A 25,415-nucleotide genomic window follows, 5' to 3' on the forward strand; every position below is an offset into this window, starting at 1 on the left:
GATGCACACAAGCACCCCACTGATCCAGTTGAGTGGATTCCAGATGTATGAGTCATAAACAGCAATACAGATAGGAAAGTGTTAGTGTGAACGACCATGTGGCTCCGGTACTTATGATTACACAGCTGTCAAAAACTCAGCTGTGTACCATTCACACACTCAGTTGCACGCATCACGTACAATGTGTTGTTAGGGCAGTGACCTCAGTAGCATGGCTTGCCTTACCTCGAGGAGTGTGGACATAAGTTGTCTCTGACCTGATCAGCCGCCAGCTACCCTAACCATTTACATAGTCAGAAATCTGCGCACTTCAAATGAAGACAAGCAGCGGAAGGTCCTGACTCAAAAGCAGGTGCTGCTTTGGTGGTCCCAGCAGAAGGATATTGCTCTACCCCTAGACCTTCTGCTTTGTTTCAGTGAAGTATCTGTAGACTCATCCATTTCTCATGAATGTGGGTGGTGTCATAGGCATACTCACTGCCAGTTGGAAAGGGAGGGACCACACAATAAAAGGTAAAAATAAGTACTACAGTTTAGAAATGCACAACAGTCTAGAACCGAGATCCTCATATTCTGTAAACTATCGTTCTCTTGTGCATGGTGGCCAGCTGGCCTAGGTCCCACCCCACATCCAGCCGCCTCTGCTAGAAACCTGGCAGTCATGTTTGGCTGTAATCTTACTATGGAAAGTTAAGTCCCCCGAGTCACAGCTGGGCGCTTCCTTACTCTAAGAATTTGTTTAAAACGTACCCCAGTAAGGAAAACTGTTGTTCAAGGTTTAATTATTTCATGACTTGGCTACAGTAACGCACTTTCATCTCAGCTCAGCATCAATGACCATGTACAGCACCATAAGCAAGTGATTCCAAACTTGGAGGCCTGGCTCATTCTCCCCCTGCTGACAACTAGCAGAATCTCAATCACCTTCATAGGCTTCATGTGTGCAAATGCGCTGCATTCAAAAACCTCTCCTATGCGTGCAAAGCTCTGCAAAGCACATACCCCTTCTACCTAAAAATGAAGGTTAATTTCCAGCATTCTGCTTTGCACCAGCGCTCTGCCAGCATCCATCTGGCAGCCGTTGCCCTCATATGTTGCAGCAGTTGTGGCAGGCACTCCTTTTTTTTTTTTTTTTTAAATATATTTTATTCGTTTTGTGTTTCAGATGTGCCTTACAAGTCGTACAATTATCAACCACAGGATCCCTTTGATCTGCATGAAAAATAAAAATAAACATATAACAACCCCAACCCCCACACATTTGATACGCCTCGGACCACTTCTTGACCTTCAGCAACCTTGCTTGCTGCGATAACTGATAGCTGTAGTGTATGTTACATGTCTGAGGAGCTGCGTACTAGTGACCGGAGTGGGCCTTTCACTGCTGGGCTCGTGCCACATGTCTCCTGGTAGTAGCCGAGTGTGGGCCCAATAACAGCTCAGGGTAGTGGATACTGAATGTCGCCCTGTAACCTAGCTGGGGACAGGTATGTTTGATGTATGAAGTTGAACTGAGTGTATCTAAATCTGGAGTTCCTTGATACTCCACGGGCATGATACAGCGCCTTCTCCCACTCAGCTTGTGCAATCGGGTCGGGGAGGACAGCATTCCATCTCTCCCTGGCTCTCTCCGCGTGCGGCACAGGGGGTTTATTAAGGATTTTATACAGACTTGATATTACTTTTGTTTGGGCGTCATGTTGTAGTATATGATGGATTACAGGGGAGGAGGCTGGCTCTATGGTGCCTGCCCCCCACGTTCGTTTGATTGCATGACATATAGCGTGGTATGCCAGGAATTGGCCGGGGCCTACCTCCGTGAGGGCCCGCAGGGCCTCGAAGGACATCAACTTGCCGTCCTCGAAGCAGTCACCCACTGTGTGTACTCCTGCCTCTGTCCACGCTGTCAACGCTTGCGTGCTAGCCCCTATCCACCCCGGGAGGTGTTCCAGCGGAATATACGGGGAGTAGGGGAACCCGCTACCCCCTCCCCGCACATATTTAGCCCAGAATCCATGCGCCACTGCTAGTAACGGATTAATAAGCTCCGATTTAAGGCGCTTGGACGCCAGGCACTTTAGCAGGGGGGTGCCGTTTAACCAGATTGCCAGTTGCGCAGATTCTACTGATGCCGGTCTATGGATCCAATTCTGGACCCACTGCAGCTGTGCGGCTGCGTAATAGCGTTCAAAGTTGGGGGCTCCCAGGCCACCCACCTCTACTGGTCGTTGCAGCGTGGATAGGGCCACTCGCGGTCTGCCTCCGCCCCAAATGAGTTGCAACAACACTGTATTCAGGTTACCAAAAAAGCTTTTGGGGATGATAATCGGTAAGGCTGCGAAGTAGTATAGCAATCTAGGTAATATCAGCATGTTCGCGATCGCCACCTTCCCTGGTGGCGATAGCGGTAACTTGTTCCAGAACTGCAGCGAGCCTCTCACAGAGGTCAGCGCCTTACCCAAATTCCCGTCTCTGAGATCTTCTGTACTATGATATATATTTATCCCAAGGTACTTGAACGTTTCAAAGCACCATTTCAGACGCCCCAGCGAGGGAACCCCTTGCCTTTCGGGTGGTCGTTTTACTAGCGGGAAAGCACAGGACTTTTCCCAGTTTACCACTAACCCTGACAGGTCTCCGAATTCAGCCAGAAGTGATATTACTGAGGGGACAACCCTGTAGCCTTCCCGGATGTTTATTAAGGCATCGTCTGCGTACAGCGAGATTGTGTGGTGGATCCCATTCCTGACTATTCCCCAGCTTCGTTCCATGGAGCGTATTTTTGCCGCTAGTGGTTCCATTGCTATCGCAAACAGTAGTGGGGATAGCGGGCAACCCTGTCTTGTTCCCCTAGAGATCGGAAAACTGTCAGAAATCACTCCACCTGTCTTCACCCTGGCTTGTGGGCGGGAGTATAGGGTCCGGACCCAGCGTATGTAGTTGGGTCCAATCCCCATGTGGCTCATAGTGGTCAGCAGGTAATCCCACTCCAGCGTGTCAAACGCCTTTTCTATATCGAGCAATAACACCATTTCATCATGTGCATCCGGGGGAGCATCTCCCATTATGCTCAGAAGTCTACGGATGTTCAAAAAGGTGTTGCGCTTTGGTATAAAGCCGTTTTGGTCGTCGTGTATTATAGTGTGCATGATAGGGGCTAGTCTGTTCGCCAATATTTTGCCTAGTATTTTGCAATCTAAGTTTAGGAGTGATAGTGGTCTGTAGGATTTGACATCCGTGGGGTCCCGGCCCTGCTTGGGGAGTACCACTATCATGGCTTCTCTCTGGGATGTGGGCAGGCATTCATTAGTCCAGGCTTCTTCGAATACCTTCAGTAGGTGGGGCTTTAAGCAGGTTGAGTAGGCAGTGTAATACTCCAATGGGAGACCATCTGTTCCAGGCGCTTTGTTTCTGGGCATCTGCGCTAGAGCTAGTTCTATTTCTCCCAGTGTCAGGGGCGCTTCTATTATTTCTCTATCAGTGTGCCTTAGCTGCGGCAAGGCGGAGCCCGCGAGGAAGGACTTTAGTTGCGTAGGGGTGCATGATGTGCGTTTGGTATATAATTTTGAGTAATAATCTCTGAACGTTCCATTTATCTCGGCTTGTGTGATAGCCATGCCATGTGCGCCAGCACGTATGGCCCCGATTGGGGACTGCTGTCTGTCCTCGCGTAAAAGCCACGCTAACATTCTGCTCGATCTATCCCCCTCTGTCTGCAGACGCATTAGGTGATAGTTATAGTCGTGGCATCGGAGTGTGTTGTCAGCCTCGTTATATTTTGAGCGCTTTTCTAATAGATCTGTGTGGGGGATTTCCCCTCGCGCTACTGCTGTTTCTGTCGCTCTGAGCTCCTTTTCTAATCTACCGATTTCCACCTGTAGGGTGCGTCTTACTCCCCACGTGGAAGCTATGCATTGTCCGCGGACCACCACCTTGTGGGCGTCCCACTCTGTAGCCCGGGTTGTTGCGGTCAGGGCGTTTGTTTCCCAGTACTGGCTTAATGTGGATTTCAGCGTTTCAGCGAAAGCCTGGTCTTGTAAGGCCTCCACTTGTAGGCGCCAGGTGGGGATCGCCTGGCGTGTCCTACCCCAATTCAAGGTTACTCTCAGTGGAGCATGGTCCGACAATGTCTTCGCCAAGTAGTCTGCCTCTCCAATCAGGGCTCCTATGTCCTGGGTACCCCATATTATGTCTATTCTAGTGTGGATTTTGTGTGGAGCGGAGTAGAATGAGTATTCCCTCTGATGCGGGTGTCTTAATCGCCATATATCGTACAGCCTCATACCTCCTGCCCATTCCTGTAGGGGGCCTAGGGTTTTCCTGTTCATTGTCGAGCTCGGTCGGATGTGGGATCTGTCCAGTGTCTCAGTTGGGGTGCTGTTGAAGTCTCCGCCCCAGAGGGTCGGTGCCATTGGGTTTGTCAGTAGGGACGGAGTAAGTGATCCCAGGAAACCTGCAATCCCGCTATTTGGGGCATATATGCCGACAACAGCTAGCTGTCTGCCGTCTAGCCGGCCCTCTGCTACCACATATCTTCCACCTTGATCTATTTTGTGTGCTAGTAGGAGGAATGGAACCCCGGCCGCTATCCAGATCAAGACCCCCCTCGCAAAGGCTGAGTACGTAGTGCCTATCAGTTGGCCCCCCCATCTTGCGCGCAGTTCCTGTAGATCCGCTTTCAGCATGTGCGTCTCCTGTAATATGGCAATGTGTACTCCTAATCGCCTAAGGCGTGCGTGTACTCTGGAACGTTTACTCAGCGCTCCCAGACCCCTCACATTCCACGTTACTATAACATACTGATTTTTGTTATTTCTCCCCTGGGGCGCCATGCGGGTTTATGGGATGCATTTCTATGCTTGAGTTCCGGCCCTTGAATTTGGCCCACCTGGGCACAGCCCCTCCGACGTATCTGTGGTTTAAAGAGAACGAGTGCAGCTGCTTATCTTGCGTTTTAAGTGAGTCCGGCGTATGTGTGTTTACTAAACTACTAACCCCAACCACCCCAAATGGGTCCCCAACTCTACTAACAACTAGTGTAAATCTACTTAACCCATAACTATAAGAAGAACCCCGTTTCCAATTGGATTTCTGTGGTGGAGTGATCATTTCTACCAGATGTGGCACTTTTACGGTGCTCACATCCTTCCGCAGACTAAGTCTGCTAATTTCGTTAGGCGCCCCCCCGGGAAATGTATCCCCTATGCCCCCCACCCCACGCCCCGCCCCCCCCCCAGCCCGCGTTAGCAAGCCATTCGTTTATGCCAAAGTTACTCAACCCTGGGGGCGCCGCCAGCCCGGCCCTCGTCTCGGGGCTCACAGTGGCTCCCCAGTGCAGCCGTCGTTGGTGCCAACAGGTCGGTAGGTCAATTGAGTGCAGTTAAAGTTCGTCAGCTGATCTGGGGGTGATCTTCGGTCCACCCAGCTCTCCTGTTATGGTGGATACAGAGCTGGCTGTATCTGAATCTGTGCCAGTGTCGGGGGGTTTCCTAGCCAGCGCGGGGTTGCTCCACATTAGCAAGGGAGTCTCTTTCAGTACCCTTGCTCTCTCTTCTGCTGCTTGTTGGTCGTTAGGTTGGCCTCTGGTTCGCCTCTTGGATCGCTTCCGTGGGGTAGAAGTTTGCCAATTCTCTTCACCTTCCGCGTCGTCCCGGGGACGGGCCAGGCCCCTGGCGTGCAGCCATGTCCAAGCGTCCTCAGGGGTCGTAAATATGTGGGTGCGATCCTCCGACACCACCCTTAGTTTCGCTGGGAATAACAAGGCGTACTTTATGTCGTGTTCACGCAAACGCTGTTTGATTTTAACATAGGAGTTACGTTGGCTCTGCACCTCCTGTGTGAAGTCTGGGTAAGCATTGATAATCGAGTCTTCATATTTGTATGGGCCTTTATTGCGAAACTGTTGTAGTATTGCGTCGCGGTCTCTATAATTTAGGAATCTAGCGATCAGGGGCCTAGGCGATTGGCCTGGGGCTGGTGGTCTTCCCGGGACTCTGTGCGCCCGCTCCACGGAGAAAAACTTGGATGGGGCTCCGTTTAACACCTCCTTGATAAGCCATTGTTCCAGGGATATTTCCGAGTCTGGTTGTCGCAGGGTCTCTGGGAACCCCAGAAAGTGTACGTTGTTGCGGCGTGCCCTGCTCTCATCTCTTCCGACCTCCTCCATAGCACTTTCAGTTCTGCGTCTAAGCGCTGGATTTGTTTTTGATTATCTTGGGCCGTGGGGGTTAGATCGGATAGGCCTTCTTCAGCCGATTTCACTCTTTCCGCTAAGTTACGGTGGTCCACTCGTAGAAGATTTAGGTCTTGTGAGACTGCGTCTATTCTGTTTTCCAAGGAGGATTTAGTGTCCATGATCGCCTGCAATACTTTCTCAAATTGTGCTGAGTGTGATGTGAGGGTGTTTTCCAATGATTGTAGGGACAGGCTTGTCTGCTGGTCGCTGGGTGTTGTTCCGAGAGCATTACGGTCCGGATTCCTGGATGCTTTGGCCCTGCCGGCCATTGTGGGTGACCAGAAGTTTCCTTTTGGGATGTAGTCACGTGTGGCTTAGCGCTGACCTCTCGGCAAGCAAGTCTTGGCTGCTGCTCTTAGTGTGACGCATGCTTCTGCCCTTCAGGTATGGCGCTAATTAGTATAGCCAGGCGGGAGCTTGTTCTTTTCTTTTAAGTGCCCGAGGCGTGCGGGCGTGTGCTCGTGGGGCAATTCAATGGTCCTCTGTGCACCCAGGTTTCTAGGCGTGGGTCGCCCTGTAGGATGATGTTATGTCCCCCGTGAGGCAGAGATACGTGTGTTCGAGGTTAGAGTGTAGGTCCTCACATAAGCAGCTCTAGGTCCAGGTAATAGCAGCGCCTCCGCAGGGGACGGAGGGGGTGCAGCAGCGAGGGGGAGCAGAGCAGATCGTGCCACCCAGGGGGGGGGGTGCACGTCCAGCTTCCCATGCAGTCACCGACAAGGGTCCGGAGGCGCGGAGGGGCGGCAATTTCCTGCTTTGCTTGGCAGGTCTACGGTGCTCGGGTGGGACCCCTGTTCACGGCACAGGCACGTCACTGGCGCAAGTCAAGCCGCGGGGGCAGTAGTGCCTCTGCTCCAATTACCAGATGCAGAGCATCCCCCGCACCCAAGCGGTCAGCGTCGCCATCTTTGAGCCTCCCATCAGCGAGAGCAGGGGCCCGGCGAGGGGGTGGGGGGAGAGCTGTTAGAGGTTCCCCCCCCCGCGCGTGCCAAACCCCCACCAGTAAGCCTCCTCCTCACCTCTGTCTCCCCGCCGAGTTCACGGGCCTCTTCTTTGTCCTGGGCCCTCCCCCGACCGGAATCCGCCACGCGGCCCCTCCGCGTGTGAGCAAAATCACACGGCCGGTGGGAGGCTCGCTCCTCGCTTCCTGCTCACAAACAGGCCCGATAAGTGCGGGCCGCGCCCGGGCCCCCTCTCTCACGTCGCGGGAGCCTTAGGCACTGCTCCCGATCGGCGTCCTCGGTCCGCAGGCCCCTGCCCGTTTTCGAGGGTGGAGACTCGCGTCTCCAGCCCTCGGAGTCCTGAGCGGGTGCTTATTTGGGCTCGGGCGCCGTCACAAGAGGGCTCGCCCGGGCCCTCCAACTCGGCTCTTGCACACTCGCGACCTCGGCCTCGTGTAGGTCCGCCCCCGGCTCCGCAGGCAGTCTCCAGTGCCGCGGTCCCAGTCCAAGCGGCGCACAGCCCCCTCAGGACACAGCAACACCCCCCGGGCGGAACGCCGCACCCGGTCTGGGCACAAAATCCCGGGGAGCGCCTCGCAGGATGTTTACGGCGAGCCTCGGGCGGAGCGCACTATTCAGGCGTCCAACCCGGCCGCCATTTTGGCTCCTCCCCGTGGCAGGCACTCCTTTTCTTACTTGGCTTCCAAAAATTGGAACTCTTCCAATTTCACTCTGACATCAGCCTGACCTTGCTCTTATTAAGAAAAATCTCAGAACTCCATTGCTCCAGCAGAACCAACCTTCTGCCAGTCCTTCTTGCAGTTGCATCTTTTCAGTGCCAGGATGCCCAATCCAGGGTATCCGCTGCTCTCTGTAACATTTACATAAATAAATTCATATAATTAAATACATTGTGAACAATTGTACACCTGAAATATAAACTGCAGACACATCACACGACCGTACACAACAACAAAAACCTCGCTTTCCTCTCACCATGAAAAACTGTACCCAGAAGGTCCCTTGGCAACTTCTGAATTAAAGGTCCGTCCTCCCTATTGTGGGGATTCTTTTGAGTATGGGGTGAGGTTACCCAACAATAGCAGGTGCAGAGTCAAACAGTGAAGACTACTGATATAAAAAAATAGGAAGTGCCTCACGTAGATAATCACCAAAAGCCTGTAAAAGTGCCACCGACTAGCTAATATATTATCATCTGCAATATGCAGAAAAAAGGCCATTACTCCAAGATCTGCTGTGGAGAGAGGGCTAAAGAGCTTTGATTGCAAAAGCTTGTGCATTGGTGCCTGCATCAAAGAAGGGAAGGACTTCTGTAGAATGTGAGTTCGGACTTCGCTTTCTGAATAATAGATGAACTAAATATATTACAAATTCTATCTAAACTACCCAAAAAACAAATATAATTGGATGGGCCTTTGAAGGCAAGATTTTAAACCATTTAACATGCTCCACATCAATGGATTTCACTGTTTGACACTGCACCTGTTTTTTTTTGTATTGTCTCAACTCTACACAAAAAAAATCCCCAAGATAGGGTACAGTGTGTGCATTTTTCGGGGAGATGTGAGAGTAGGGTTTTTGTTGTTGTGTACTGACTTGGAAAGAAGGGGACCCATTGAGTTCAGTTTTCCTTCTTGAGCTCCTATTTTGTCTGACATCAAAACAGAGGCCAAGACTTAACCCTGTAATCTAGAGAAAACCATATTGTTTCCTTCCTGCATGGTTTCCGCGATGCAGGTGGTACCCAAGTAGTCCTAAATTCAGTCAGCCTGAGGCCAAATACCAAGTCTATCAGCACCAATATTTAGAATTATTTCTGGTCAACTTGGAAATAAAGTGCCTAAACAAAACTGACTCAGCAGCGTCCCCCCACATACTTTCAGCAACCTGTCAGGAGGCATGGTACTACACCATGATGAGGCTCAGAAGCAGTGACTTCAATCTGTTTCCTGCTGGAGAATGTTAGAATAATACCTCCATATTCCACCGGTAGAGTGTGGCTTTACATACGGTTTAAATAGGCACAAACATTAAGGTTTCCACTAAGTGTGATCCTTGATTCATGACAATCATGAGATGAAAAATCTGTCATTATTTGGAATACTGACTCCTTTGAGACTCTCTCATCCAAAGAGTAACCTCATATGAAACTCCTTTGTTAACTTATGGATCTAAAGATGGCCATAGGACAGGGGATAGTTAACTTATATTGTTCCTGAAGTTTCACCAACCTCCGAATAAGGTTTTGAAAAGTCCTCACAGCTTAGGGATTAAACTAGCCTTGTGTGCTTTAAAGTTCTTTGTAGCTATATATTATTTGTCAGACATTCCCCTAAAGCTAGCACTGCTGAAATAATTTATGCAAGTCAAGATCAAAACATCCTTGGGTATACTTAGAGCCTCACTGGACATAGTTTAAATATTACTGCATATGACCAATTGCTCCAAGATACAGACTTGGCTCCGCCAATCTTCGCTCCGACAGCCTCTCCCTCACCTCCATCCGCCGCACCACCGCCAGAAGAAGATCCTTCTCTCACCTAGCCGCCAAGACCTAGAACTCCCTACCGCTCCACCTTCGCCAGACCCAAGACCTTGACATTCAGGAAACGCCTCAAGACATGGCTCTACGAACAGTAGCTCCTCCCCCCCCCCCCCCCCCCCCCCCCCTCCCAAGCGCCTTGAGACCCTAACGGGTGATTAGTGCGCTCTATAAATCCTTGATTGATTGATTGATTGATTGACTTGTATAGGTATGCATTTAAAAAGCCATTTGGGGTAAAATGTAATCTTGTATTCCTTTCAGACCTTATGACTGGGTCTGAATGTGGCCCAGGGTTACAGTGGTCTGATACACAGTGTGAACTGGCAACAGGACAGTGGGGTGACCTTCATGCCAAAAGGGGCATAACACTGAGGGATGTGGAAGAACAACTCAAACTACCACTGATGCTAATCATTCCAGTACACATAGGGAGTATGGTTGGAGAAGAAGTCTGCCTAACGGGGCAGGGTGCACAGTTGTTGGGACAGTGGGTACAAATGCATTGCTCAAAAAGATAAGGCTATAAAGACAAAACATTTACAATGTGGTGCTGTCAAATTAGCCCCACAACTGTCTTGCTCTTGTTTGGCTGGGAAGTTGGTAGGAATTTCGACAGACAATACATCAGTCCCGCTTAATCAACACTAAACTGGGTGGAACAAGGTTGCCCAATAAATAGAAACTCAACCATTGGCTTTCCAGCACAGGTTCTGTCATTACCTAGAGTATAAAACACAATTGTGGGACCTAAATTACAAAGGAGGAACAGCTGCAGGATGCCCTTTGCCTTTGAAGCCCTTCTCCTTAAATATCCTTGTAATGAATGAAAAGCAGACTGCCCTTCTTAAGACTCGTACTCGAGACAGATACCAGATTGCACCAAGGAATCGAAGTTCCTATCATCTCCTGAAAGCAGTTTTTAGTGCATCCCTGCGGCCATGTAATTCCAAAGCAGACGTGTGTTCTAGGAAGACATCTGTGAGATGGAAGCACACCCCAATGCACTACCCAAAAATTACAAGTGAGCAGAAAGGGAAGGCACCAACCAGAAGTCACAGCACTGTAGCGCTTGTTACAAACACTGTGTGCAATATGCTTAGAGTGAAATGGGAAAGGCACAGAACTAGCAATGTCGTAATCGAAAATCCAGATCCCATTCCCCCAATGCCAGGATAGGAGAACTTTTCAGTAGAGTTGAATGAAAAGCAGAATACGCAAAACTATAACTAAATAGCCCTAACAGACTCAGACTCTAAAACTGATGCATATTTGAAGCTAAGCTTCAAACCCATTGTAGGAACGCTGTAATCCTACCTAAAGCAACTCATCCATGAAGGTTGCTTGTCATTCATGAAAAGCAAATCTACTAATGAAACATACGAAATTCTGCAGTCTTAAGGAAGAAAGAAAGACAAGCAGGAGAAGAGTAGGAACATCTGAGTATGGCAGTTTGCAGAAGGGTGACTTGTCTTGCAGCAGTGATTGTGACTTCAGCTTATTGTATGTGCATTGCTCAAGTTAAATAGATTTATATATGCACAAGATCCCATTGCCTTAATGGACTGTGCTCTGTCGGGATGTGGCCAGAGAACAAAGATACAGGAATGGTTGCCTGCACATGCAGTCTCTCCACAGGAGGAATGCCTGACACCTTGGAGTTTTGGTAGGCTTAACAGGCACCAGTGCCTCCACCTGCAAAACATTGATTGTTTTTTCTAACCCAACATTTGCAAGATCTGTGCGTTGCATAGTTTTTGTTTTCATAGAGTTATACAATATGTGAAATTCTTCATCTATCTACTAAATAATGTATTTTTAAAAACTTTGCATTGATAGATCTGTTTTCATGCATCTTGAGAAAGTGAGGGAAATTTATGGATTGTCCCACACTTTCCACATGTCTTGTACCTGTATAACTCAGATACAAGTTAAATGTGCAAGTAACTGTGACGTACACAAATGGATCACTTACAGAATATCGGAAACAAAAATACCATGTAAAAAGAATATTGCATCAAAGATATTGAACCAAAGTATCGAAAGTAAGTGCAAAAAGATTTTTTTGACTTGACGATATATATATATATATATATGTTCGATGGCATGTGTAGCTGCAGGTACACATGCTTTGCTTTGCATAGGTCCGCCATGTAGTGTTGGGCTCGGAGTGTTACAAGTTGTTTTTCTTCTAAGAAGTTTTTCGAGTCACAAGATGGAGTGACGCCTCCTCTCGGTGATAGTGCGCATGGGCATCAAGTCCTTTGTTAGATAGTTTTTTTTCCGCCATTGGGTTCGGACCTGTTTCCTCGCGCTCAAGTAGATCTCTGTTCGGTAATATCTCACCTTATCTCTTCTTTTAAATAAACGCGGTATAGTTCTCGATCGGATTTTCCAATCTCACATTCAATCAGATTATATTCGTTGGGGACGATTACATGCCCCTTATGAGCAACCTCCCCCTTCTTGGGCCTACTTTGACGCTTGGTAGTCAAACAATGTTAGGCTGATGGAACAGACTCTGTTTAGTTTTTGCCGTCTGTGTCGCACCAAGTTTCCATACACCAATCCGAGAACTGTGACGCTTGTCGATCCTTTTGCTCAAAGAAGACTCTTAGGGGTCGAAGAGCACGTCTGTTGGTGATGGCGTCCAAGTTGCCGGAACAAAGGCCTGACATCTTCGGAGAAAAACACGCACAAGAGGAATTGACACATCACGCAACCGTTTCCATCACCCATTCCGATTCGGATAGAGATTCCGATGTCTACAGCCAATCCATCCCACCGGCACAGTACGTGAGTACATCCGCCCCTTCCCATCAACCAAAGACAACCAAAAAGACTTCAGCACTGGTCTAGTGTCCCCCACTGCTGACCAGCCATGGTCGGACCCGAAAAATACAATCGTATGACCAACCCTCGGGTTCGGCGTAGAAACACAAGGCCAAAGTGCATTTGGCACCGACCAAACAGCTTGCCACATCTGTTTCGGGATCGAGCCGAAAATCAGACTTCCACCTCCAAGCCAAAAAAGCTAACACTTTCGGAGCCTACTTTTTTGGACCGACTCAAACATTCGGTATCCAGACTTTCGGAGCTGAAACCAGTGGGTGGAAATTATGCTCTAGTTACTGAGGAGTCTTCTGAAATAAGGCCCATATTAGAAGTAATGGACGCTAAATGGTGAAAAATCCATATACATAAGGACACATGAAGAATCATAGCTTCTCCTGCTTCAACAATCAAAAGAAAATTTACCGTCCAAGAAACTTTAGAAACTGGGCATCCACCTGCTAAAATAATCAAACAAAAGGAGAAACCAAAGGCACCACAGTCCCCTGTCTCAACATGTGGGGAAGATTTATGACACTGACCAGGATATTGATCCAATGGAGTTGTATGATTCAGATCACATCTTTCCTAATGATCCTGATTTATACCCCGCACGACCATCTCCCCCTGAAGATACTACTGCCTACAATCCGGTTATAGCTAGGGCAGCTGCGAATCATAAGGTACAATTACATACAGATCCCAATGAGGATGACTTTTTATTTGATACACTAACATCTACTCATAAGAAGGATCAGTGTCGCACTGTGCTCCCAGGCATGATTAAACATGCAGACAGCATTTTATAGGAACCAGTAAAATCTAGAATTAATACTCCAAGGGTGGATAAAAAGTATAAACCTGCACCCTCGGATCCGGTTTTAATTAGGGCTCAAGTGCCATCTGACTCTATAGTCGTTAGTGCAGCAAAAAAGAGAGCAAATAGCCAATCTACAGGGGATACTCCTTCTCCAGACATGGAAAGTCGTAAATTTGACATAGCCAGAAAGAGAGTATCAACTCAAGGTGCAAACCATTAGAGGACTGCAAACTCTCAAGCACTGTTGGCAAGATACAATAGAGCTCATTGGGACCAAATGGAAGACTTAAGACTGATAGTAACAGAAGTGCAGGCCATTTCCAATAATCAAATTTGATCTGCTGTTGATGCAGCAGACACAGCAGCAAGAGGTAACAACACTAGTGTCATCATTAGAAGGCACACATGCTAAGGGCTTCAGGGTTTAAGCCAGAAATTCAGCAGGCAGTGTTGAATATACCATTTGATAAGCAACATCTATTTTGGCCAGAGGTTGATACCACAATAGAAAAGCTGAAAAAAGACTGATACAGCTAAAGCTATGAGTACCCTTTATACTACACCCACTCAGAACTTTTTGTAAGCCACATTTTAGCGGTGGTTTCAAACCATCAACCTCGGAGCCATCCACATCCCAACAAAAACAAGGGCCACATTTTTACAACAGAGGCTCCTTCAGAGGCTCTTACAGATGGAATAATTATAGAGGGAAAGGTAAATCAACCGCCCCAAGAGGTTCTTCCACCTCAACCAAACAGTGACTTTTTACAGATCCCCACACAGCATACATCTCCTGTGGGAGGAAGACTGGAAATTGTTTACCCACAATGGCACAACATTACTACAGAGCAATGGGTTCTATCAATTATCCAACATGGTTAATGCCTAGAACTTATCTCTACTCTACCAAACATTTCCCTCGCTTGTACAAACTTACTCTGGAACATTTCAATTTACTAAAACAGGAGGTACAGTTAATACTAATCAAAGGTGCCATAGAGATGGTACCTATATCCAAACAAGGGTCAGGAGTGTATTCACTATAGTTCTTCTACCAAAGAAAGATGGTTCTCTCAGACCAATCGTAGATCTCAGATACCCCAATCAGTACATTCTGTCAGAGCATTTTCACATGGTCACTCTACAGGACATCATTCCCCTGCTACAAAAACAAGATTTTTGTATTTCTTTATTGTCATGTAGAAAGTTGTTACATATAATACATCCAGAGCAATGATGGATAAGAAAGATCACATTATAGTATAGATAATATTCTTTCAAGACATTGTAGTAACTGTTAAACTTTATACCCCCAGAACAAGTCACTTCTTGCATATTAAAGGATGCAGCTTCCTTCTGCCTGCATCCCCATTACTGCGTGTCGTTGGAAGTGCACCTCTAGTTATCTCCACCATGTGGTTCAGTCATTAGTTGTGTGTAAACTTTGATATATGAAAGTCTAATTAGATCTTAGATCTCTATGCATTAATCGGAGCTAATTGTGGTGTAGTCTTGCTCCCATGGGTCGAGATTTAAGAGTGTTTGGGTCATGGCCGCCCAGGCTTTCAGTACCTCCCTGGCCCTTGCATCTGTCCTGGTTTTTCCCATGTGTGACTCCGCTGCAGCTGCCCATTCCAAATAAATCCTTTCTCCAGTCTAAAGCTGTCAGGGGGTGGGGGGTGATCCAGCATATGGCAATGTGTTGTTTAGCCACCACCAAGCACAAGATCATATACTGTTTAATAATATATCTTTTGGGGTTGAGCAGCAGCCGTCCCGGTATACAGTCTGTAATAGTTAGCGAAACATCCCATCCTGTCACCAATTTTAGTTGTGCTAAGATCTGTATCCAAAACTCAGATATTTTTGGGCAGTGCCAGACCATGTGGGCAAAGTTTGGCCCTGCGTTGCTACATCTAGGACAGGAGCCTAGACAGCACCCTGACAAGTGTGTGTAATAATTTGTCTTCCTCCGCCATATCTAAGAGTGTGGTCAAAATGCAGGTTGGATACGGTGCTTTAGGGAATGTAGGCCACAATTGGCGGGCCATGGCAGATATTTTATCATATTGAAGAAATTGCCCCTCTCCTAAGTGGAAGCTTGTTTGTGCCTCCTGGAAGGACACAAAGTGGCCCTCAGGATATTTATATCTGCCAACATTATGCAGCCTGCCTCCTGCCATTTATCCATTGTCATCACTTGGGCTATGCTCCTGAACTGAGCAATTATCCATATATCGAACTGTAAGGCGAAGGGGACTCATTTCAGGACTGTTCTTACTATTTGTTCCCAGATCTGACCCATAAGGCATATCAAATGTGTAGAGTGCTTAGTTATTCCTGCTCCCAGCAAAAAGAGTTCACCTAATTGGTGTTCCTTGTGCGATCCTTCTAGGAGGCTTCTCTCTCCCAGTTCCATTCCCCATCTAACCAGGAGATAGCATGTTGGAGCTGTGCTGCAAAGTAGTACAGCTCCAGATCCGGGATGTCTAATCCCCCCCCTCAGCCCATTCTCGCATTGGGGTGGCCAGGCTGACCCGACATCGCTTACCCTGCCATATCAGATGTATCAAGATTCTGTCCAGCTTGCGGAACACTCCCCTCGCAGTTTCTAAGTAGAAGCCTTGCATTATAGAGAGACATCTGGGCAAGACTACCATCTTCACAAGTGTGGCTTTCCCCATTAGGGACAAACCAAGGGTGTTCCAAAAGCGCACAGAAGATCACCTTCCTGTCAATACTCTGGCCCTATTATTAGCGTAGGATAAATCCCGGTCCTGCGTTATGTAACGGCCTAAGTATTTGACCTTATCTAACTCCCACCTAAGTTCGGTTTTGGGGAGCACTTTGCAGGGTTCCTCTGTCAGCAGTCCAAGTGGGGAAAGGATGGATTTCCTCGCATTGACCCGTAGGCCCGACACCTCTCCAAATTCATCCATAATGTTTAGCAGTAGGTGGAGTGATATATCTGGACGTTGTAGTTAGATCAATGTTTTACCTGCTTATAAGGAGACTGTGTTCTCTCGGACCCACCTGAACACCCCACCCTTGTAGGACTTGGCGGAGTCTACACGCCAGGGGTTCCATTGTAGGGGGGAGGGGGGACACCCCTGCCTTGTACCTCTTTGTAGTAGGATTTCATCAGATATATAGCGTCCGGTGTGGAACCTGGCTCTGGGCTGAGTATATAATAGTTTAATTCACTGAATGAACCAATGTCCCATTTGCATTTTCCCCAGTACAGACCAGACAAAGTCCCAATAGAGGGAGTCGAAGGCCTGTTCAATATCTAAAAAGGCTAAGGTGTATTTATCCTGCCGGAGCTGTGTGTCAAAAAGCACATGTACGAGTCAACATAAATTATGGACGGTATTTCTGTGTGGAATGAACCCCGACTGATCTTCATGGATAAGGGTTGCGAGATGTGGAAGCAGTCGCATTGCTAGGATACTGCTTAGAATCTTTATATTGATATTAAACATTGATATGGGTTGGTCGGAGCTTCCATCTAGCTGATCTTTGCTAGGTTTGGGTGTTACTGTAATAAGCGCTTCTGTCATAAATTCGGGGTGGTGCCTACTTCTATATGCTTTCTCATAGACCTCTACTAGTCTCTCTGCCTAGACTCCTGCAAATGTTTTATAAAATTTTGATGGCAAGCCATCACTCCCAGGGACCCTGGCAGTCCTCAGCGCTCTGATAGCGGCCAAGACGTCCGGTTTACTAATGGAAGCTCCAATGTTTTTACGATTTGTTTCTGAAAGTGTTTTAGGGGTAGGGCATGTAAATACTCTTGTCTGTCTATCTCATCGACATCATGTGTGGTTGGGTATATACCCTCCGTAGGTGGTCTAAGAAAACACCCATTGATAGCCTGTTGGGTATAGACCTCCCGGACCCCTTTATCTCTTATAGATTGTATGGGCCCAAGTGTTTTTTCTGCCTTGATTAGACGGGCTAACATCCTCTCTGCCTTGTCTCCCTCTAGGTACCATTGTTTATGAGCTGCTGTTTTATTGTGTTTATTGAGTAGGAGCCAACATTCATTCAACGTACATTTTAATTTCTCCCATTTCACCCAGAGCTCTGGGGCCTCAGGAGACCCTGACCAGAGTTTTTCTCCAGCTCCTGTTATCGCTCTGTCAGCTCCTTTTCAAGCACTCGAAACCCACCCACTGAGGTAGCCATACCGACCCCTCAGAGGACCACTTTCCGGGCATCCCATACAGTAGCCTGACTCCCAGTAGTGTGCCTATTCACTTTGAAATACTGTGTTAACGTTTCCTTGACTGTTGCCCAAAATGCGTGGTCTGTGACAGTTTCCGGCTGTAGTCCTCATAAGGGCACTTTAGGGGGATGTCTCTGCAGTGTGTAGGTAGCAAGGAGTGGGGAGTGGTTAGAGAGATACCTTGCCAGATAATGTATGTGTTATGTAATGTGCAGACATCGCTGTAATAGAAATATAGTCCAAACAACTGTAGGTAGTTGTTGGATGGGAGTAGTATGAGTAGGATTGTGTGTTTGTGGGTGATGTTGGTGCCATACATCCACCAACCCAAGTGTATACATGATCTGGTGGAGAGAGGCAGTCAGACAAGGCTTAGTATTAAGTTTAGGGGGCTAGCTGTTTATATTACCGTTGAGTACACAGTTAAAGTTACATGCCATACTTAATTCAGTGGAAGGTGGGATCTGAGCCGTCTTCATCAACGAACCCAGTAAGTCACCATCATCAGTATTTGGACCATACACATTAACAATTCAGATATGATGAGCATCTAACAAGCCCTCAAATAGGAAATATCTTCCCTGCTCATCGATCAGTGACCTAAAAACTTTGAAAGGAACTCATGGGGCTACCCAAGTGAGCGCTTCCCTCGCGCATCCTGAATAGGAAGTGGCAAAGACCTGGCTGCACCATCTTCTCTGCGGGTATTTAAGACATTGTCGTCAGAGGTGTGTCTCTTATAAGAGAGCTATAGCCACCCCGTGACGCCTCAGGACGGCGTAGACCCTGTTCCGCTTAGTAGGGTTATTAAGGCCCCGTACAATCAAGTCAGAATTTTATAATTTGTTTCTAAGCCTGTGTAAGGTAGCCAGTTGTGTGTCATCTCCTTTATGTGGGGTACCCAAGGAGGCTGAGGGGACACGGCTTTTCCCGGCGGGTATGTTCTCCTCGGTGGACAGGAATTTGTGTTATGACTGGTCTGGTGGTAACAACAAACCCAGCGTAGAATAAATGAAAACATATCACAACCCTCAAACAGCCCTGGGGATGGAAACTTCTGCCCCTTCTCCCAGTCCTCCCTATTCACAGGCAGTGGCCGCATAGCCCTCCTGATATACCTGTTACCAAGAGGTTCAGAAACCCCACCCCACGTATCCCACCTGAGAACTTAAAACGTAACTATACAGTATTAGAACGTGTGGCATTGAAAAATCTGTCCAGGACCCCTGGTGACCCTTCGTTAAGAGCCCGATCGGGGCTCAGCAATTCTGGGGCTCCGTGGTTCTTAACCGCCCCACCCTGAACATTTTGAATATCAGCCCCTTGCAGCATCTCTGGAATATGTTATGTACCGGATGTCCAACTCAGGTAGCTGTGACCAAAACAAACAAACAATTTAACCATACCGAAGGAGTGAGGTAAACATGAGGCCCTGTCGCCTCTAAGGTGGCAACCAGGTCTCTAATCTAAGTGGGTATAGATGCATAGGGAGTCCAGTAGTTAGAAGGCCCAACTATCTTTTACACTGTCAGATGGCCGGGTACTTTGAGTTTTGAGTGTGTGCGAGATGAAGGGAGGAAGAGGTTGGGGGTTGATTCTGATTCCAGAATATTCTCTGTGCCAGGTGTCGTGTCTTCTGCCACTATTACTTTGTTGACGCCAGTCAGTGCTGGAACTCGATCTCCTCCTTTAGAAGTCCGGAAATATAAGTGTACCCTCATAGTTGGGGGTGGGGGGGGCCCTCAAGATCTCACATGCTGAATGATTAAGTCCCGATCCCTATAATTAAATAGGCGTGCTATAATTGCGCGCAGCGGCGTGCCAAGTCTCTGGGTCGGGCCCAGGGCTCTATGCCCTCTCTCCATCATGAAAAATTTAGAGAGGCGCATAGGAGAAGGGCTGTAGTAAACCAGTCATCGAGTTCCATGGAGGGTCCCTCCGCCTTTGAGTTGTTCTGCTACCGTTGTTTGTAACCCTTTAACTGTGGCTCGTAGCATAGTTACTTCTTCCTCCGTGTTCGTAACCGTCTCCACCACTTTGCGTAGGTCCAGGTGGTTTATGTCCAGTGCCATAGTGTCCATTGTGTTTTCAAGGGCCTCTTGGGTCCCTTTGATTGCCTCCAGTATGTCAGCAGTGTCTTGTGAGGGCTGGGTTGAAGGGTCCTGCCCCTCTGCGGTGCTCAATGCACGCCCAGGGGTAGTGTACTGCAAATTCTTGTTTGATTGGGCTCCTTTGTTTGTTTTGCCTTTGCCCATGTCGGCGCAGCCCATGGGTATTATCGTCAACCAGAGTGTTACAGCTTTTATTATTGTTACTTTCGTTGCACTGTGCTAGTTGCTAAGAGGTTTACAGTCGTTGCTGTGAACCATTGTCCCCCATTGTTGTGCACAATCCCCGGAGGACCTCCAATCCGATTGTGGAGTATTATAGGAGGAGGGGGCTTTGGTCGTCTCCCCTGCAAAAGATTCAGCGTCTCAGTGCAGGGAATGTGCGCTTCTAGCCGTGCAGTAGGTTCCACCCTGGTGGGGGGGTGGGGGGTGGTGACCTTCCCTATCCCCCTCCCTCCATTATCTGAAGCACTGTCCCAATTTTATGCGAGCATCGGTTGATGGCGATCTTCGCTTACTTTCCCTCCGACTTCGGAATGTAAACAGGGTTCTGCTGTTCGGTCCCACCTTGTGCCTTCTCCCGTAAATTGCTGTAGGATCAGGGCTGCAGAGACTCCGATGGTTACTCCGGCCCCTGTCTCCGCAGGTACGCCTCCTTGGTCTATTGTTTCACCTCCATTTAGGCCCCAGAAGGCCCACAGGCTGCCATTGTGCGATTTCCATCCTCACTGAACCTTTCAGCAGCCCTGACCCCTCTCCTTCTCCCCTTGCTGTGACAGGTTATCTCTGTGCTACGTGTAAGGTGGGCGGCAGTTCAGTGTTCTGCCGATTCGTGGGCGGACACCGCTTCTTTCCCTCCACCGCCTTTGACTCCCTCCTCTGTTGCCTATTAGGCCCACCCAATCACCTTCTGCCTTAAGACTCTGTCTTCTGATCAAGGGAGGGGGCCGGGGGAGAACGACCCTGTGCTGAGGGAGTGTGGCGGCAGGCCCATGTCTTCCGTTGTATTTTTGTGGTTTTAGGGGCCTGCAGGATAATGCCGGAGTTTGTAGCCCTGGACGGGAGCTTTCGCGGGACACGTCTAGACGGCCATCTTGTTAAGCCCCACCTCCATCACAAAAACAAGATTACATGACCGCATTAGATCTAAAAGATGCTTATTTCCACATTCCCATACATCAGCACATCGGAAAATTCTAAGATTTGTTATAGCAGGGAAGCACTATCAATTTGAAGTACTACCCTTCGGAGTAACAGCACCAAGGGTATTCACCAAATGCCCGGCAGTAGTTGCAGCATTCCTCAGAAGACAACATATACATGTTTTTCCGTATCTGGACGACTGCCGTTTTTGTCATGGAAGGTTGCTTTGTTAGTAGCAATTACTTCCTTAAGAAGAGTTAGTAAAATTCAAGCATTCACTTTAGAAGAACCTTTCTTCTAAATTCACAAACACAAAATAGTACTTAGTACATGTCCATAATCCCTACCCAAAGTGGTTTCACCATTTCACATCAGTCAGTCAGTGGAATTGCCAGTCTTCGTCCCACTGCCAGATTCAGTTGCTGAAAGAGCTGTCCACACTCTTGATCCTAAAAGAGATCTCATGTATTATATAGACAAACGATTTTGTAAAAACTAAACAACTTTTTGTGGCTTTTCCACAGCCTCTAAAGGGTAATCCTATTACAAAACAAGGATTGGCCAGATGGATAGTAAAGTGTATTCAAACTTGCTATCTTAAAGCTAAAAGGCAACTATTATTAACTCCTAAAGCACATTCCACTAGAAAGAAAGCGGCTTCAATGGCTTTCTTAGGAAATACACCAATGGCAGACATATGCAAAGCAGCCACATGGTCCATACCACACACATTTACTAAACACTACTGTGTGGATGTGTTATCTCGACAACAAGCAAATGTTGGTCAAGAAGTCCTTAAGACACTATTTCAAACTACTCCAACTCCTACAGGCTAGCCACCGCTTATTTAGGAGGGCACTGCTTTTCAGTCTATGCAAAGCATGTGTATCTGCAGCTACGTATGCCATCGAATGGAAAATGTCACTTACCCAGTGTACATCTGTTTGTGGCATGTTGTGCTGCAGATTCACATGCACCCTCCCTCCTCCCCAAAAGCCTGTAGTCGTTTAAGTTAACACATTTGCACATATGTATATACATTTACATTTGCATGGACATCTCTTTTCTCTTACATACTTTATCACTCCTTTCTTCATCCTCTGCGGGAAAACAATCTAACAATGGAGTCAATGACCATGCGCATTGGAACCGACAGGAGGAGTCACTTGATCCCGTGACTCTAAAAGACTTCTTTGAAGAAAAACAACTTGAAACACTCTGAGCCCAACACTAGATGTCAGAATCGATATGCATAGCATGTGAATCTGCAGCACAACATGCCACAAACAAATATGCACTGGGTAAGTGACATTTTCCATATATATGTATTTTTATGGAATTACACCTAGTAAAAATGTACTTACCTTTAGAAACTAAGCATTACAATATTTTTGTCCTCTGTATTCTTGTCACAGTATTTGGTCCCATGATATTTCTATTTCCGACCTTCTGCCTAAACACCTTCATGAATAACATCAAAGCTATGCCTGTGTAGGCATTTACCATAAATTTTCTGTACCCCTTCATATGACACACATTTGAACATGAGAATAATTAAAAAAGTTATTAAGCTATGCATCATTTATGTACGCTCTGCACACAAAGATGCAACCTCAACACTCTTGATTTTGATGTGTGCGTTTGTGAATACCACTGACTCACGTCTGTGTCACAGCTCCCCCTGTAAATCGTACTTGCAGAAAAATCTGTGATCTGCCCCACTACTGTGGTAGTTTAAAAAAAACAAAAGAGTGACAAGTTATCTCATTTTCGTGACTTTGTTCATCAAACTCCTGTTAAAGCTGCCTTTTACTTCTCTGTCCTATCTGAAACCCTTTAAACTACACTCTCCGTGGTCACAGCCTCACTGTTTGTCCACGCCTTCCGTCCCTGCTTAATGTTTTGTGATTCCTATTGCATTGCAAAAAGTAAACATATTCTGCACCTGTAGCCTATAATAGAATCCAACAAGAAGAATTATTAGATATTGCCATAGCCTTAATCCATTTTTCACTTTAACTGTGGGCCATTCCTCTATGGTAAAACCATCTCAAATGCAAACTTTGAAAGATGAGTACGGAGCATAGCATGTTGCTGTATAGTTCCTGTAGGGTAAGCAGGCAAAGTTGTGAAATAGTGTTATATAATTCCAGACTGAGTGAAGTATTGCTTAAAAACTCTGTGCTACAACATTGTTTTTCAATTGTTTTTCTGTGTCCTAGGAAATGCTGTAGTGCTGAAGCCGTCAGAGGTCAGCGAACACACGGCAAATCTGATCGAGCAGCTGGTCCCAAAGTACCTTGACAAGGTGTGTGGTATGGGATGGGGTTCAAAAGCTATTTATAGGCCATAGGATTTACTAAGTGATGTAGAATTAAATGCACATCGTTATTGCATCTACTCTTATCTGTGTGGTTGTCTTCAAAATAGACACATTTTTGGATGATACCACATTGAAACCTAAAACAATTAATATCGTGGGCTGTAAAATTGTATTAATGGATAACAAAAATAAGTGAGTGCACCTAATTGAGCCACCCCACTGTAAATAAATGTAATGATGTTCAAACAGTGTTATCAAAACAATTCTATAGACTTATGAATAGCCTGTCTCCAATGATGAGGGCTATGTGAAAACATTGAAGAACTTTTAGATTTAGCTCTAGTTAGTATAAGCTGAGCTATGTGAAGATGTCAAGTTACTGTGTTTTTGATGATAGCAGCGAGTTGTCCCACTGGTTTTATAGTTTCCAACCTTTTGGATGGAATCTCATGTTATAGAGTAACTTTCTCATGGGTGTGGATATGTAGTTTAGGAATACATTTAGACCATTCTACGAACATTCACGGAACCCTAGCCACTTGAGTGCAAGCTTTGTTGTGTTATTTTGGTCTCCTTCTATATTCTCAATAATTATTGAGGCCTATTATTATAAGTGGTGTTTCCCAGACCAGTTCATTTTAAAGCCCAGACACCAATAGTCCTTTTTTTCCAGAGTAGTATGTTTCTCAAATGGATTTCTTTACAAGACTGGAGGCTACCATTATGCAATAACGTTTTATTGCTGCTCCAAATTGCAGTTCTTTCAAGAACATCAAAGACATCATAAAACATTAGACTGTTCAGACATTATATATAGCCAAGGCACACAGTCATCATCCTCTTTCATTAGCTGCTCACATACAGATATGTTCATGCTTTCTTATATTTCTGCTATTTGCCTTATCTGATCATTTACTACTGTTTGTTTTATGCTGTGTTTTTACCTGGTGAGGGATTTCCCTTCTAATTTATGGTTGGACCCGGTAAGTATTTGGGCTAATGTGTGACTGTTGTTTATGCTGTAGTTGCTGTTGTGTTTTGATCCTGCTAGTTGTGCTGATTTGAGGGGAGTTAGGTCAAGTACCATCCCTGCCGATGGTTTTCCCCTGAATTGGTGTCTTTGTCGAGAGACCGTCCACTCCCTGCTTTTTGGAGCGTGATAGTACTTCACCCGCATAGTACTGCAGTAGCCGCACGCGGCCTAGCACTTGGCTCTGTGATCACTGCCTTTTGAGTGTCATCCCAGGAGTGAGCTGCCGCTGCTGGTGTGTGTTTTTCCTTTTTTATTTGGGAAAGTGATTGATTGCAGGAGCATCGGCTCTGCAATCACACTAGAAATAAAGAGTAAAAGTGGACTAAGCATCTTCCATTGCTGTTATTTGAAGGTTGCTTGGCAATGCACGTGGAAAGGAAGTGTGTTGCCAGGCAACCAAGATGTAATTTTGTTCTGACAAACTGTAACAACTTTTTCTGTCTACAAACCTATGCAGCATTTGGCCTTCCTGCTGCATCCTTATTGAAGAGATTCAAGAGCATTTAGTGAAAGCTCACATTTAAGGGGCTTACAGCAGTGCCTGCTGGCCTTATTAAAGTACATTTAACAGCTGTTATTTAAAGCTGAGTGAATTGAGGTTTCTGACCCTATATTCAACTTATTTTATAAAGATTTTTTTTTTTTGCTATCCCCATTTTGACTCTTCTTAACTTTATAGATATATATTTATATAAATATATAAATAAAATATAAAGAATAAAGGATGTGACCCACCCCCAAGTTCACCCAGTGGATGAACTATTTGGAGATTCCACTAAAAGTTTTGAAAGCGGAATTAAGAACCTCTGTTAGAGAGACGGTGGATGCCGCACTTGCCACGAGGAAGAGGGATGCATCTTCCAGAGAAAAAATATTATTCCTTGTCTGAGGAGGACTTCCCTATTATCACTAGTACCTGTAAAAGAGGTAACGTTTCCCAGAAGAGGAAACATCTTGAGAAAGCGGACAGCAATGTTTATGGTAGTGGTACCTAAGTACTATAATAGATGCTTGTGGCAGTAGCACCAGGGGAAAAGGCCATCTTGACACAGCACTTGGAAAGGTTGTCTGTGGCGGCATGATGCAAAAGTGTGACCTTAATGGCACAAAAGAGTTCCTCGGTAGAGGAGGAAGCTGAGTATGAGGATTTCGAGTGGGACGAATGCATGTCTCAGGAGAGCTCTTCGAG

General features: G+C 46.6%; 1 protein-coding gene across 8 annotated transcripts in view; it reads left to right on the top strand.

Annotated features, from left to right (window-relative positions):
• ALDH3A2 (aldehyde dehydrogenase 3 family member A2) overlaps positions 1 to 25,415 on the top strand; it is a 325,020-nt gene that overhangs the window by 97,424 nt on the left and 202,181 nt on the right. For all 8 annotated transcript variants that reach the window (XM_069226358.1, XM_069226364.1, XM_069226365.1 and 5 more), the window contains one exon: positions 23,093 to 23,178. In XM_069226358.1, coding sequence (XP_069082459.1) covers positions 23,093 to 23,178 — 86 coding nt within the window. The remainder of the gene's footprint in view (positions 1 to 23,092; positions 23,179 to 25,415) is intronic.

This window comes from Pleurodeles waltl, chromosome 3_1, assembly GCF_031143425.1.
Source record: "Pleurodeles waltl isolate 20211129_DDA chromosome 3_1, aPleWal1.hap1.20221129, whole genome shotgun sequence".
NCBI classification, from domain to species: Eukaryota; Metazoa; Chordata; class Amphibia; order Caudata; family Salamandridae; genus Pleurodeles; species Pleurodeles waltl.